Source organism: Arachis ipaensis, chromosome B9 (assembly GCF_059453495.1).
Source record: "Arachis ipaensis isolate K30076 ecotype BB chromosome B9, ASM5945349v1, whole genome shotgun sequence".
Classification (NCBI taxonomy): domain Eukaryota; kingdom Viridiplantae; phylum Streptophyta; class Magnoliopsida; order Fabales; family Fabaceae; genus Arachis; species Arachis ipaensis.
The window spans coordinates 143,347,589-143,365,326 of record NC_142444.1 but is presented as its reverse complement, the minus strand read 5'-3'; the positions used below and the strand labels follow the sequence as shown (position 1 = coordinate 143,365,326).

The window sequence follows — 17,738 nt, the reverse complement described above, 5'->3', positions numbered from 1 at the left end:
TAGAGGTCGTAATACCACACCACCTCTATTTTACGGCTTAAGCGTAAGGCTCTGTGTGGTAGGGTGTTACATGAAACCCTTAGTTTGCTTCTATATTTTAATAACAAAATTGTAGCATTTATATAAATGGTAAGTCTCTAGTGACCAGAATACTAATGACTAAAGATGGTCAAGAATTAACCTTCAAATGAAATACTGACACTTGGTGAATTTGATTTTATAACTTTTCAACATTACAAAGGGTTAAGTGAGTGTGCAATGATTACTAGGCAGTTAGTTTATGGATAGAATGATTTTGAACAAAAATATTATTGGGTCATTATGCAAAATAAAATTAAAACTGCTTAAGTATAAGGTCCAATAATTTTTTTTGGTATGATTGTAAAATAAAGTTTATTTTCCAGTAATTATTCCTTAATTTGTTTGTATTTTTCTAAAAAAAATAACCATAAAAAATATTATGATGCCCTAAAATTTTTATTAAGAGAACAAAATTAGTATTTTTTTTATGAAAAATATTTATAAGCTTTATTTTTTATATTTGTTTAAAAAATTGTTAGATTGTGGGAGTGTTCGTTTTTTTTTTTTAAATAATTATACAAAATAATAATAATAAATTAATATAAATATATTAACATTTGTAAAATTAAGTATATTAATAAAATTCTAATAACTTAATTAACATATCAGAAAATTTAATAATTACAAAGTATCTTTTTACTATTTTAATATGTTGATAATATTGTTTATAATATGTTTAATAATAGTAGTGTCTTCGCAAATATTTCATGATCTTTTGTATAATATAAAAAAAATACATGTCAATATATAATTGTGTGAGAGAGATCAAAAAACATAAATCTAAAAAAAGATCAAAATTCAAACTTAATCATCATAATTTTTTCTAAATTTAGGTTCAAATAATGAAATTTCTTTCTCTTTGTAAATTAATCATTCAATAAATTTTTATGATTTAATTGCATAATTGATTTTGCGTAAAATTTATCGTAGAAGTTTTTTTCAATGAAATTAACCATTCCATGCAAGACTAAAACTTCATTGAATAAAGGGTTATACTATGTGTATATTAAAATTAGTCACTAAAATCAGCCACCAGTATAAAATATAAGGCAAAATGCATATATAAACCAATTGGAAGCCAATATTATACATATCTACTAAAACGACATATCTACTAAAACGAAAAATGTTACAAGGATCTACCAAGTATTTTTATGTAATTCGAATGAGATCCATTCGAATTATAAAATCTAATACTAATTTAAAGCAGTGCAATTCGAATTATGCATGTATGAAATGTTTTAGTAATTCGAATGAGGGTGAATCGAACTACATGCACGTAAATACAATTCTAATTCAAAGTGGACTAATTTGAATTACCACCAAGTAGCAGCCCAAGGTAATTCGAATTGGTCTCATTCGAATTACCAATGAATGCCTATAAATATAGTTCGAGTTCAGCTTTTTTTGTAATGCATGGAATATAAAATATATATATTTTTTATTTTTAAATCATTAATTTTTTTAATAAATTTATTTAAATTATATCACAAAAAATATTTTATTCCATGCAAAACAATTTAAAAAAATGGCTCAAAAGATATTAAGAGTACTATAAAAATTTGTAATGTCTCCGATGACTTAGGTAAATACATGCATGTACTCAAATTTTATATAAAATACTTTACATAGTCAATAATAATTTAAAAATTAAAAAATATTTTATTCCATGCAAAACAATTTTAAAAAAATGGCTTTAAAAGATGTTAGGAGTATTATAAAAATTTGTAATGTCCCGTGACTTAGGTAAGTAGATGATAAAAATATATATTTTTTTAAATTTTTAAGTTATTATTGACTATGTAGAGTATTTTATTTAAAATTTGAGTACATGCATGTATTTACCTAAATCATTAGAACATTACAAATTTTTATAGTACTCCTAAGATCTTTTAAGCCATTTTTTTAATTGTTTTGCATGAAATAAAATATTTTTTTGTGATATAATTTAAATAAATTTATTAAAAAATTAATAATTTAAAAATTAAAAAAATATATTTTATATTCCATACATTAAAAAAAAAAGCTGAACTCAAACTATATTTACAGGGCATTCATCGGTAATTCGAATGAGACCAATTCGAATTACCTTGTGCTGCTTGGTGGTAATTCGAATTAATCCACTTCGAATTAGAGCTGTATTCACGTGTAGTTCGATTCACCCTCATTCGAATTACTAAAACATTCGTCCATGTATAATTCGAATTGCACTGCTTCGAATTACAAAAAAATACTTGGTAGATCCTTGTAACGTTTTTCGTTTTAGTAGATATGTATAGTATTGGCTTCCAATTAGTTTATATATGCATTTTGCCCTAATATACGTATTAAAATATAAATACACATCTATTATATCTATTATCTATTATATACTACTAATTTTACAACCAAAATGTGCCACATGTCACTTTCTCATTGCAATTGAAATCAAATTTTTTTCCTCCAAAATTAAAGAATTGTTCCCTCTTCTCTCTCTCTTTTCTATCTCTCTTATTCCTTCATTCACTCTGTCTCTTTTATATGTCATTATCAATTATTAATTACAAATTTGACAATCAAAATATACAACATGGCATTCTCTAATTACATTCAAATAAAATTAAAATTTTAAAATTGAATATAGCTATATTATATATTGTATTTATATATTACTAACTAATTTAATAACTAAAATATGTCACATGACACTCTCTTATTAAAATTTAGAGAAAATATTTTCTTCCAAAATTACTAAACCTGCTTCTTACATTCTCTTATCTACCATTTTTTTTTCTATTTCTCTCATTGGCACTCTATATATAATTTATATTCTATATTAATAATTTGACAAATCAAAATATATCAACAAATATTTTTTATTATAATTAAAATAAAATTTTTTTAGCTTCCAAAATTAACAATAAGTTTTTTAGTTATTATTTTTATATAAAGAGTTTAATTTTTTACTAATAATTAATTTTAATCTTTTATCTAAAATTTAAAAGAATTTAACTTGTATACTCTTATATTTGATTAGGTGTTAAGTCTGTTGTACAAATAAAAATAATTAATTTTTATGCTTGTTATTTAAAAATAATATTTGTTACTCTCTATATATAAAAATATAATTAGATATTAGTATAAAAAAATTTATATCAATTCTAACTTTTAATCACAATATTAGTATTTTTTTAAATTATATATAATAAATATTTAAAAAAAAGTGAAAACATAGATCAGAAAGATAAGCAGTAAAAATTTAAAGCTAAACAAAAAATATGAATATAATAGTATTTTTTATTTAAATTATAGGTTTAATTACTCTGTAGGTCCCTATAGTTTCACCGAATTTTTAATTAAGTCCTTATACTTTTTTTCTTTTTCATTGGGTCCTTATACATGATTTTTTTTTTAATTTAGTCCCTATTAACGTTAAACGTCAAAAAAATGTTAGTAAATTGTAAAATTACTTGTATACCTCTGAAAAAAAAATAATATATAGGGACTCAATTGAAAAGAAAAAAAAAAGTATAGGGACCTGATTGAAAATTTGGTGAAACTATAAATATTTAATAAAAGATCTTCCTATAACATTGATAAAATAAAACAAAAATAGTAATAATAAGTATATATAAAATTCAGTTTTCGTCGTTCAAGTATTCATTATGATCATGTAACATAAAGATTTGTGTAGATTCATGGAATATTGTTTGTGTCTTTATCATACCATGTACATCTTAGAAAACTACAAGGCTATGTAATTTGTGTTATTAAAATTTGAAATCCAAAAACAAAAACTATAGAAAATATAGTTTCAGTATAATACAGATCATCTGGAAATCAGTTCTTGTGTTGCAGCCTCCCACTCTCTGAACCAGCATAGGGATCAACAATAACATTGATATGGCCGATTTTCGAGACGAAAAAGATTATACTTGAGTTCATCAAATGTCACAACAAGACAGCCCTTTCCACCAAAAGCTTCAATCAAAGCATGGTAACAAAGACTTCGATAGTGACGTCTGTGTTATGGAGTTACCACTAACAGCGCAGAGCAGTGCAGCACAGACTAAGGACGACAGACGCTCACGTTGCCAAGGATGATGATGACACAGATGGACGACGACACCAGCGAACAGAGGAAAAACGCCACTGACTTCAGAGAATAAGCGCTGGCTAGGGTTCTACAAAATGTCAAGGGTAGTTTTGGGATTTTGAAAAATTGGAGGTGGTTCAGTTTGCTATTTTAACTCAATTATAAAAATATTCGATTTTTAACAGAATATTCTGTTATCTCAAATGATTTTGTCACGGTAGGGACTAAATTGAAAAAAATTTAACGTCTAGGGACCTAATTGAAAAGAAAAAAAAAGTATAGGGACCTAATTGAAAATTTAGTGAAACTATAGGAACCTGCAGAGTAATTAAATCTAAATTATATTATGTTGTTAATTTTATTTTTTGTAGAACAAAAGGATAGATAAAAATAGAAAATGAGAGAGAAGAGAGAGAAAGATAAAAAAGAAGAATAGAAGTGGGAGTTTGTTAATTTTAGAAGCTAAAAAATTTTATTGTAATTACAATAAAAGAATATTTGGTGGCACATTTTGATTTGTCAGATTACTAATATAAAATATAAATTATATATAGAGTGCGAAGGATAGAGAGAAATAGGAAAAAAAATAGGTAGATAAGAGAATGTAAGAAAGAGGTTTAGTAATTTTGGAGGAAAATATTTTTTCTAAATTTTAATGAGTGTCATGTGTCACATTTTAGTTATTAAATTAGTAATATATAATATAGCTATATTCAATTTTAAAATTTTATTTTTGTTTGAATGTTATTCGAGAATGCCATGTATATTTTGATTGTCAAATTTGTAATTAGTAATTGATAATGATACATAATAGAGATAGAGTGAGTGAAGGAATGAGAGAGATAGAGAAAGTGAGATAGAGGACACCAGAACTCTTTAATTCTGGAAAGAAAAATTTGATTTTAGTTGCAATGAGAAAGTGACATGTGGTATATTTTGGTTGTAAAATCAGTAATATATAACAAATAATAGATGTGTATTTATATTCTAACATATATTTTATACTGGTGATTGACTTTAATGTTTATAACATGTATTTTACAAATGCTAATATATTTATATTAATTCATTATTTTTTTTGTATAAATATTTTAAAAAAAGAACACTCCCACAATCCAACAATTTTTTAAACAAATATAAAAAATAAAGCTTACAAATATATCTCACAAAAAAAACTAATTTTGTTCCCTTAATAAAATTTACAGGGTATTATAATATTTTTTACTGTTATTTTTTTTTGGGAGAAATGCAAACAAATTAAAGAACTAATTATTGAAGAAATAAACTTTATTTTACAATCGTGCCAAAAAAATTATTATTGGACTTTGTACTTGAGCAATTTTGATTTTATTTTGCATAATGGCTCAATAATATTTTTGTCCAATACCCAATAATATATAAGGTAACCTCAAATGACAATTCTATCCACAAGCTAACTTTTTACTAATTATTGTATATTCTTAACCACCTTTTAGAATATTGAAAAGTTGTGAAACCAAATTTACTAAGTGTCATTTCATTTGAAAGTTAATTCTTAACCATCTTTAGCCATTAATTTTTTGGCCACCAAAAAACTTACCCTTATATAACTTGGAGTTGTAAAGAAACTCTCCGTTGAATTTACAACTTACAACCTTATATTATGAAATTTAAATTAGCGATTACGATTTTGCTATCCTTTTTCATTTGGATTAAATCTAACTATTCGGTTCAAACTATAAACCCCTATTTTTAATAGAACTTGAAAGCGCTCATTTCTAAAGAAGTTTTTGGAATTGGCGTGGTATACTAAAATTGTATTTAAAATTCTAATTGTATTATTTATGTTTTAGATTGATAAAAGTGTATTATATTAGTCTCTTGTCTATTTTCTGTTAATAACGTGCTAACGTAACTTAATAATGTATACTATTAATAATATGTGTCATTTTATGGTTTGACTATGTATAATGATACAATGATGCATTAATTAATTACACGTACGCGTGTATGGCATGCGGACGTGAACGTTGTATCGCGTGTCACAATATTATTCATCCATATGTCATTCGCTATGTCATCATTGTAGATACACTAAATTGATTCCTAAATTTATATTGAATAATTCATTTTAGTCCCTCAAAATGAATTTCAACTACTAAATTAATCCATTCACTAGTTTTTTCTCTTTTTTTTATAAATTTAAAATTTTTAATATTTTTAAATGCATTAATTTTAATTCTATTTTTTTCACATATTTAAATACAAGTACTTTTGATAAAATATTTTAAGATTTTAGTTTTAATCATACATATTTTTTCTATAATAATTTAATACGGATAACTATGCAATGTGGGCTAACTTCCAATGCAAGTAGGGTAAAAATAAACCACACACTCAAGTATTTCTCAACCCAATTCTCACAAAAATTAGCTTAAACTTTTGTTGACTTAGACATCAGAGTCCTTTGCATATATTTCCAACTGCAGTCTTAGAGCTGATGTGAAGGAACTTTAAGTATTCTTACTACCATCTCCGACCTCTTTCGTCTAGTCCATTTACATACAACCGATTTCAGGTATGCCTCGTAACAATGATTGTGTTATTTAATAAAAAAAATATACGATTGATGAAAAATATATTTTTTAAGTTCAAAAAACGTATATTAGATAGGAACCAAAAAATTAAAAATATATGTATGTAGATTCTTGATTTTTTGTTAAAAATATTCGTGAAGGGACTAATTTGGTGTAGGATATTGAATTTTAAAAACTAAAATGAGTTATTTAATATAAAATTAGGGACCAATTTGATACATCTAATCTATAACGATGACATAGCGGATGACACGTAGATAAATAATATTACAACACGTGGCACAAACTGACACGTAATCAAATAGAATTTTGACACGTGAGATAACCATCCACACCAGCATACAATATATTACTGATCGACCCATCATTATACCTCTACACGTGGTCAAACTATGAAGTGACATGTGTTATTAACAGACGTCATCGAGTCACGTCAGTAAACCGTTAATAAAAAATGGGTCAAGGACTAATGTGATGCACCTTTGTCAATTTAAAAGACGTAATTAGTGTAATTGGAATCTCAAATATAATTTTGGTACACGATGTCAATCTCAGAAACCATTTTGAGACTTAACCCGAACTTAAAATAGATAATTTTTTAATTAATTTAAAATAAGTATGAATAGAAAAGAATGTAGAAGAGAGAAAACTAAGTAATTCTAGAAAAGAGAATGTTTGGATTTTTTTTATTACTTGATTCACGTAAGTAAGTAACTCTAGAAAACTAAGCAACATTATTGTTAGTGAAATAACTAAGACCAGATTTTTCGAATAACGGTCTTTGGTTAACAAGCAATCTGTCCAAGTTGCTGGAGTTTGTGCAGATTTTGCTAAATCATTATTTAAACTTTTAATCATTTCATTAAATCTTTCATTTTCAGCAATGAGTTTTTGTGAGGTGTCAACCAAGTGCTTTCCTTTAAATTTTTCAGTTTTTGATTTTAAGAATCAGTTTTCTTCAACAAGCTCAATAGCACATTCGGTTTCCTTCACCTTTTCTTTCAAAAAATTATTTTCAGCTTTCAAAACTTCATTTTCAGATTTGCATTTATTGTATTTGTTCAGCAATTTCTCAGAATGATTTGTGAGGTCATTAATAATAACATGTAAATCCTCAATGAACTAGTCAAAATAGTTTACTTCATCTGATTGATCATGTTCCGCCATAAGATAGACTTGAGCTTCATATTCTAATTCTTCATCCTCATTAGAATTATTCTCTAGATCCTCCCATGAAGCCATAAACACTTTATTCTTTTCTTTCTGTGTCTTTTCCTCTCTCTTGAGCTTAGAAAAGTTGAACTTGAATTATCCTACCTCCTTGCAGTGATAACAAATTAAATGACTTTACTCAGATCCTTCTTTTGCTCTTTTGAACTCGAGCCTTTGATCTTGTTTTTGCTCCTCATTAGCCTTCTTAATCTCCTAGCAAAAAAGATGTATAATTTCATCATCTGAAAAACTATCATTGGAATCATCCTCCAATGACTCAACTTTTGATTTTATAGCCACTCCCTTTCTCTTTGTGTCTTGGCTAGTGTGTGTGATTTAATATGGTAAAAGTTTTTCTCTCAATTCATCATAAGATAAAAAAAACTCAGGTTATTGCTCCCGGCCACTATAGTAGCTTTTGTTTTCCATTCTTTTGTAAGACTTCTAAGGACATTTCTCACAAGAGTTTGTTCAGTGTGGGTCATACCCATAGCATCTAAGTTATTTATGATGATTGAGAATCTCTCAAACATCTCATCAATGGTTTCTCCATCCTTCATGGAAAACATTTTATACTCTTTTCGTAGCATATCAATTCTTGTTTCTTTGACTTGTTTGGTACTCTCGTGTGTGACTTGAAGTTTATCCCAAATCTCTTTTGCCGTCTTGCATCTAGATACCTTTCGATACTCATCGAAGCTAATAGCACAGTGCATCAAGTTGATGCATTTGGCATTTAACTCCACCTTCTTCTTGTCTTCAACATTCTATTTGGCCTCTTCTTTTGGAGTCACCACTCCTTCAACACTTGTCTTGGTAGGAACTTGAGGACAATTCACAATGATCTTTCATATATTGTAGTCAATAGATTGAGCAAAGATCCGCATCCTTTCTTTCCAGTAGGTATAGTTTTTCCCATTAAAAAAAGAGGCTTGTTGTTTGACTGACCCTCAGTTAGAGTGTAGGCCACAACGTTTGCACCCAAGTTATTAGCCATTGGACCGTTTCTCCAAGTTGTGAAGCTTGATCTTTAAGGACCAAGCTCTGATACTAATTGAGGGTTCTTGATGGCCTAGAGAATGAGGAGTTGAATCTATGACCTTCTTTTAAACTTGATTAAATAAGCTTCAAACCAGAAAATGAAACTTAGCTTCTATTCAATCTGCATGATAGATTATGCAAGAGATAGTTTCGTTTTGTCATATAAATATAGAAAACAGAAACAAAGCAAAGAAGAAGAAGATGACTCAGCTATGTATCCTGGTTCAGCTACCTTGTGCAATGCAACCTACATTCAGTCTCCACCACAACTGTGGTAAAATTTTTATTATCTTTTCAAGTATTACAAATACCGATTCCCAAGGATTCAACCTAATCCTACCAAAGACAAACCAAGCTTCAACGTAAGCTTGACTTGGCTAGGTAACCTCCTAGACTCTCAACACACTAAGTACTCACCTAACTTAGCAAGGGATACCTTTCATGTATGTAACACCCTAACTTTTAGTACCTCATGATCACACTAAAAGTCCAGACTTTACCTACCTCTACTCCTTTAATCTCATACTATGTTTATTTAATATTGAGCTTTTGGCGAATACGAATCAAAATTTTAATTAAGAAATCGAAAAGAGACTTTATTTTAAATTACATAATCGCAAATGTATATATTCACATAGCATTATATACATAGACTTATTCAAAAATTCTGAAAATACAAGTCCTACCCCTCTAAAAACCAAAGCAATAAACGATGAGGAAAAAAATAAAATCTAAGACTAAACCAAATACAGAAAATACGAATATATATACATAAAACTCTAAAGTTCGGTCGCGGCTTCGTGTCAAGGATTCCTGAACTTGTTGCTAAAAAGAAAATATGTAGGGGTGAGAACATCATCCTCGTAGGTTTTCAATAAGAAAAGTGAATGTCGTGAGAGTAAAGAAATAAAATGCAAATAATTACTTATAACTTTAAAATAATTACCATTAGAATTCCTTACAACTTACTTTAAAGACTTTTGTTAGTTTTCTTCAAATTATATTACTTTAAGCAAATTCTAGTCACGTCACTCAGTTTTGAGTTACATTGATAAGTTCTCGGTTATCTTAATCCTTGACATAATACAGAAACCAACAAGCACAAGCAGACACGCAATACAGGCACATAAACGTTTTACGCATAAATCAAATACAAGGAATTCACAAATAATACAGCACAACACACAAAAACACTCAAGCAATTCACACAAATGCATATGATGAATGCCTTTCCTATGCAGGTCATCAGCTCATGCATCGGTTGTCTACCCGTAACCCAACGTTACCTAGGGTGAACCCTGAATATGGTTTCTCACTAAGTCAGTCAGGCACTGGTATCATCACAGGCGAACCTATGTCGGTCAGGATACCTTGGTATCACGGGTTTATCCGTGTTAGTTAGGCCAGAAATAATAATGACAATTTGCTATAGCTTAGAAAAGTGCATCTCAGTGAGAAATAGGCTATCAGTTAGGCGGGTGTTCCCGCATTAGCAATTCGGCACAAAGGCCCAATCAAACAACCAATTCTCAATTATCTTTTTCATTTATCGTTTCTCATTCCTTCTCTTTTTGTCGTACCTCCGCATCACCAAATAATCAATCATATTCACTATCACTAACAATCCGAACTTCATCAATTCTCATCAATCAGTCATACAAAACATTTATAAATTATTTGCAATTACTCAATAAGCTTTTTGGGCATTCTTAAATTAAAACCTTTAATTTTAAAACGAATCCCTTACCTCAGTTAGTCAAAATCCACAAAGTCAAGTGTGACTCCAACTCCGTCCTAACTTGCAGCAGCATCAACAAACTCGAACCGAACCAACAATAGTAGCGGCATTAGCCACACCGACAACTCTTCGCAATGGCAATACCATCAAACAGTTTGCAGCGGCAAAGGCAGCGACTCAGCCTAAAACTTGAAAAGAACATGGAAATGGAGCATCAACAGTAATAGCCTTGTTAAACACAAACAACCCCCGCAGCCACCACCGTGGTAGTAGCGACTTCGACGCACAAAAGGAAAACCAAAAACAGGGACAAAGCCGAGCAAGTGATGGAGACAATGGCTTTGGCGACAGCAGCGGCGGCGACACCCGCCAGTGACAGTGACAAGCTCCCACGACGATGACTGCGACTGGGTGAGGTGGCGGTGACAGAATCAGCTTTCCCTCTCTCACGTGCTTCACTGGATTCCGTCAATCTCTCTCCCTCAGCGTCGCTCTCCCTTTCTCCTTCGAGTTCGATGGTAACAGAACCAATGGCAGCGATAGCGATCGTGGCTCGGCGATGACGGCTTCATCGTTCTCTATCTCAACCCTCTCAACTTCGATCTCCCTTCTGCTCTCTCCTCTCTCGGCAACAGCAACGGCGATGCATGTGATGGTAGCAGCAATTCCCTACTCTTCCTTCGGTGACATCCCCTCCTTCTTCTCTCTTCCTTCTTCTTCTCCCTCGAGCCCTCTCTCTTTCCTTTCCGTTTTACTGCTGTGTGTGTATTGATGAGTGAGGTGAGGGTATGAGTCATTAGGTTATGATGGGGGAAGAAAAGAACGCGTGTTTCTGGGAAGAAAGGAAAAGCTACGCGTGTGTTACTTTGTGTCTGTGTATGTGTGGCTGACTTTAAAGTTATGGTTAGAGTAAAATACACACTAGTAGTATAACAATTTTACAAAACATTTGAGATAATATAATAATTAGGATTGAAATATAATACCATAAAATTATTTTGTAAACACAATTTTATTTATCAATATACCAATAAATTCAAATAACTTTTTCTAATTTAAAATCTAAAATAACCTAATTAATCTTCTTTTATAAAATATAAATTTAAATCCAAAACACAAATTACTTCAATTAAATTATATAATTTTCATCCTTTTTCAATTACTCAAATTTTAATTTTAATTATGTAAAATATCCAATTATAATAAAATTATATAAAAATATTAATTAACTTAAATTCAAAATATTCTTAAAAATTAATTTAATTATTCTTAATAAATTAGTTTCTAAAAATAGGAGTTCAAATTAATAAAATAAATTATAACTTTTTTTTCTATTTAGATTTTCAAAAAGGCAGGTCGTCGTTACAAGGTACATGATACAAAACAAAATACAATCAAAAGTAATTTGGAATAAATTTTAGCTTTTCTCTCCAAGTATCTCTCTTAACCTTTTCTCTCAATGACTTTTTCTTAATGCCTCACATAAATACCTTTTATCACTGAATTGAAATAAAGAAAGATACAACATATAACCAGAATACTCAACAATAAACCATGAAGGAGATGATGAACAACTCAAACGCTATAAGATGAATCAGATTCAGCACTCTTAAGTGTAGCTCTTCATCTTGACGGAATATTTCTTTGATCAAGAAATACTATCCAAAACGTTGAACTATAACAGAGAAGCTCTCAATGAAACTCAAATCTTAGTTCTCTCTCCTTGCCCAAAATGAAGTTGATTTCTTCTTTTTGTATTGAGTTTTATTTCCACAGTTAGGGCTTGCTTTTCAAAGCCAACTCCTTGAATCTTAAGCCATCTGAAATCTTCCTTTCTTTTTCTTAACTCAAACTAGAAAATTAGATATTTGAAATCAGAGTTAAGCAATGCAGTTTTATTGGTAATAGATCTTCAATGAGTTTGATAAATCAAAACCATTAACATTGTGCTTTAGCCTTAACTTTCAATATTAGCTATTTATTCACAGAAAAGTAAAGTTGCCACCACTTTCTTCAACTTACTCGAAATAATTGTGTAGAGAGAAAGAAAAATCAGCAAGTAATTGACTTGCATGTTAAAGGAAATAATTTACCTTTTTTCTTTTGATTATGTTTAATTTGTGCACGTTGATTTTGATTTGACTTTGCTTCTTTGATTTACTTTCCTTTCTTCTGATTTGGTGCTTAATGAAAAATAAAGCACCTTTTTTTTCTTTTATACTTAGTGAAAAGTGAACTCTTCTCTTCTTATTTGAGCTTTTTTTTTGTTGTACATCGGGGCCTAAGCCCAAAAGGAAAGAAAAACTAGTAACTACTATTCACATGGGATCTATCCATTCCCTTAGCCTCATCACTCAAGATGGTCTTTAGTTCTTCTGGTGGTGCGTTGATGAATTGGAACCCTTCTTTTTTATTCATTTCATATTTTGCTAACCAGTCTGCCGCTTGATTTGCTTCTCTGCATATGTACTTGAATTGAATCTCCCAAGGTCTTTTCTTCCATTCTCTGATTTCTTTCAGCAACGGATTAAGACATTGGCTTTTCTCGTCGTCCATGTTTATAGAATCGAAACCATCTTTAAAATCTAGCTCAATTACCATTCTTCTCATGCCTAATTCCCAAGCGACGCTCAGCCCATGTATGACTCCCCAAAGTTCTGCTTGCACCGAACTGTATTTTCCCAGGTTGGCGGTGTATCCACTTATCCATTTTCCATTGTGAGTCCGAATAAGTCCGCCACACGCCGCTCTTCTCGCCCCAACTGACACTGCACCATCTATGTTAAGTTTAACCCACCCTTTGTCTAGAGGTTTCCAATTGAAATTTATTTTGGTACTAGATGGGTTGTGTGTTCCCTCCTCCTCCTTATCAAAGGCTTTTCTGTAATCAGCAGCAGCTCGGTAAATTATCTCAACTGCATTATTGGGGATCTGAAAAGGAGGAGAATGAATCTCCTGATTCTTCCATTTCCATAATTTCCAACATGTTATAAGAAAAATATCAATCCATTGTTATGAATTTTTGGCCCCTAAATCATTCTCCTGATTGAGAACTAGCCACTCTTTGAATGGTAGATTAAAGAAAATGGGGGTTGCAATTGGGGACAGGACTTGGATCCAAATTCTAGCTACTTTTGGACAGTCTCTGAACATATGAATCATTGTTTCCATCTTGTCTGAGCATGAGTGGCAGGCTGAATTAAGCCCGAGCACTTTAGCTTTCCTTTCTGCAGTGAGTATGCGCTCATGTGCAACTAATCAGGCGAAGGATTTGATCCTTTCAGGACCTCTCCATCCCCATATGATTTTCCATATTCTTTCTTTATCGCTTCGTTGCTTAGTTAGTACTCTGTATGCCGAGGCCACAGAGAAAATTTCATTTGCAGTATGGCTCCAAAAAACAGTGTCCTCCCCCGAACATCTGTTAGGGGGTTGATTTGTAAGTATTATACTATAAATCTGCTCAGGCAGTAGGTCACTTATAAGATCTTTATTCCAATTACCCCAATTATCAACAGCTTTTTCCAGAGGCATATTTTCTTCTGCTTCTGTCATCTCTCTTCGAGCTAGATTGTACAGCACTTCTCCTCCTTTAAGCCATTTATCTTTAAAGAACGAGATTTGCCGTCCATTTTTTACCACCCATGAGAATTCTCCCCTTTTGGCCTCCCACAGCTTTGAGATATCCTTCCAAAATAAGGAATCTATACTTCTGCTCACAAATCTATTAGCCCCATATTGGTTCCTTCCATATTTGTGGTTTAGTAATTTAACCCATAAGGCATCTGGTTCATTGATTATCCTCCAAATTATTTTCATTTGAAAAGCCTCGTTAACTTTCTCAAGATATTTTAATCCATAACCGCCTTGGAGCTTGGGAAGACACAGGGTGTTCCACCCTACATGGTGCATCTTTCTTGTACCTTGTGTTTCCCCTCAAATAAAAGCTCTTTGTAATCTTTCAACTTCTCTGCATATTTCCTTGGGCAAAAAGCAATGCTGCATGTCATAATTTGTAATTGGGGCTATCACTGACTTTGCCAAGGTCACCCTCCCTGCTAGGGAGAGACAGTTTGCTTTTCATCCCTTCAACTTGTTCTTCACCTTTTCTATTATATTCTTGAACCTCTTTTTGCCTACCCGATTATTAGTGATCATCGCACCTAAGTACTTGCCAAGGCTTGGTTGCTCTCTATAATTGCACCGATCCTTTATTGCCTTTCTCACTTCAGTCTTCACATTCGTTGAGAAAATTATGGTTGTTTTTGTTTCGCTCACTTTTAGGCCTGAAGCCTGACAAAACTTACTCATCACTTTTTTCACAATGTCAATTTGCTGTAAAGTTGCCTCCACAAAGACCAAAAGGTCATCTGCAAAGAGAAGGTGTGATATGATTGGTCCCTCCTTGCCAACCTTAAACTCTCTATCCTTGCTCTTTGACACTATCCTCTATGAGTTGTGACAATTTGTCCATGACGATGATAAACATATAGGGAGAGATCGGGTCACCCTGTCTAATCCCTCTGAACGGGCTAAATTCTTCCGTTTTGTCCCCATTCCACAACACATTGTATGATACAGTTGAAACACATTCCATAATTATGTGAACAAGAGCTGGTGGTAGATTAAATTCAGTGAAGCATCTTCTCAGAAAATTTCAATTAAGGCGATCATATGCTTTCTCAAAATCAAATTTTATCGCCATAAAATCCTTCCTCCCTTTGCACTTTTTCATAGAGTGCATTATCTCCTTGGCAATATTTATGTTATCTTGTATCTTTCTACCCGGGACATAGCTAGACTGGTAGGGAGCTATTCTTTCCTTAAGGGTGGGCTTGAGCCTCTCGACAATAATCTTAGATATACATTTATAACTAACATTACATAAGGCTATAGGTTGAAATTGAGTGATAAATTCTGGTACCTGGACCTTTGGTATAAGGGTTATGAGAGTTTTGTTGTGGCCTTTGATGATTTCTGGATTGTTCCAAACAAACTTGACATGTTCAATGACATCCTTCTGAATAATGTTCCAATTTTCCTTGAAGAATAAGGCTGGAAACCCATCTGCTCCCGGTGCTTTCCATGACCCTATGTCAAAGATAGCTCTTTTGATTTCTTCAGTGTGTGGGGTGCAGCTTAGCGTCTTGCCAATGTCCTCATCAAGAGCAGGGTACAAGGTATTGGTATGAAGAGGGGGAAGGTTATGGTTCTCCTCTGAGTACAAATCTTTGAAGAAATTAACGGCATGTTCCACTAATTCACCTGGTTCCTCTATCCACTCTCCATTCTGTTTTCTTAACTTCAAGATCCTATTTCTTCTCCGTCTAATAATTGTTTTAGTATAGAAATAGCGTGTATTTCTGTCACTTTTTACCACCCAATCATCTCTCGATTTTTGTCTCCATAGAGTTTCTTCTCTATCAAGGATATCCTCTAACTCCGTGGTTAACTCCTTTTCCAGCTCCTCCAAGAAGGGATTGCGACCATAGTCACTAGCTCTTTGTATCCCTCCAATTCTATTCATAATTCTATATTTTCGTCTTCTTACATGGCCAAAAACCTCTCTATTCCACACCTTGAGATCATCCTTGAGAGATTCCAAGACTTCAAGTAAATTTGCCTTATTTCCCTATCTTTCTTGTATGAACTCTGGGAATTCTGGATGTAGCCTCCACATGGCCTCATATCTAAATGGTCTATTACTAGTTCTACTATTGGGAGGTTCCAGAGAAACCATAATGGGATGGTGGTCAGACTGAATTCTTGTAAGTACGTCAACTCTTGCTTCAGGGTAGCTAGTTCTCCAAGGAGCATTAGCTAGTGCACGATCAGGTCTCTTGAATACTCTTTCTTGCCCTTCCCACTTAGGGCCCCTCCAGGTATACTTAGTCCCTACATGTCCCAAGTATATTAGGGAACAGTTGTTGATCCAGTTTGCAAATTTTCGGCACGCCTGGGTGTCAGTTCGTCCCCCTCCTTTCTTCTCTGATGGACAAGCAATTTCATTGAAGTCTCCTAGAAGCAGCCAATCCTCATTCATACTCGTTGCTATTCTTGTCAATTTTCTCCATAGCTCCTCTCTTGCATTCAGTTACGGGTTATCATATATTGCTGACATAATCCAACTCTTGTTATCGTGAACAACTCTGCAATGCACGAATTGAGGTGTTGACATTATAACTTCAATCGTTAGGTCAGGATTTCTCCACAGCAACCATATACCTCCACTAAATCCTCTTGCTTCCTCAACATGGCTATGACTAAAACCAAAGCTTTTAATCACCTTTTGGGCCTGTTCACCACTACAATGGGTTTCTAACAAAATTAACAAATCGAAATTTTTTTGTCGAACCAATTCTCTAAGGGAGCGGCTAAAAGCCGAGCTAGCTACTCCCCTACAATTCCACGCAATAACAATCATAATATCTATCAAGACAGCATCAAACTTCCTTTATCAGGAAGCAACAAAAGGCTAACAGGAACATACTAGGCATTGTCCCCCTTGGGGGCTGTAACATCACTTCCCTTCTCTTGAAGAGTGGGGCTTGTCTCACATTCCATATTTTCATTCACCATGGGTTCGTCTACTATTTGAGGGATTTTTAGTCGTACCTCTTCTTTATAATTATTGATAGCTTCAAGCATAACATCTGTCCTAACAGAACTGAAGTCAGGTGGTTTAGGTTCCTGGTCCTTATTTCTGTCATCCAACAGAGCTGATTCTGGCACAAAAGTATCTTCCATTGCCGTGTCTTGGGAAGTATCTTGAGACACTTGCCAATTTACACTATGATGGTGAGGAAGGGTTGAACGGTTCAAGAGGGGAGGGTTGGTAGGAACATAGTCATTGTCTTGGTCATGTTGTTTTATAGTTGGGTTGGAGGTAGCCTGGTTAGGGACGGAGTTATGTGTAGGAGCAAAGTTGGGCTGGGTTAGAACATCACACAAAGATGGAGTCTGTTGTGATGTCATGTTTGGGTTTTGGGCTGAAGATGCATTCTGGGCTTGTTTT

General features: G+C 32.3%; 1 protein-coding gene across 1 annotated transcript; it reads right to left on the bottom strand.

Moving 5' to 3' along the window:
• Window positions 1-16,355: 16,355 nt before the first annotated feature.
• Window positions 16,356-16,766, bottom strand: LOC107616488 (uncharacterized). The gene has a single exon (XM_016318440.1). It carries the CDS (start codon window positions 16,764-16,766, stop codon window positions 16,356-16,358), a length of 411 nt encoding a protein of 136 aa, XP_016173926.1.
• Between the last annotated feature and the right edge of the window lie 972 nt (window positions 16,767-17,738).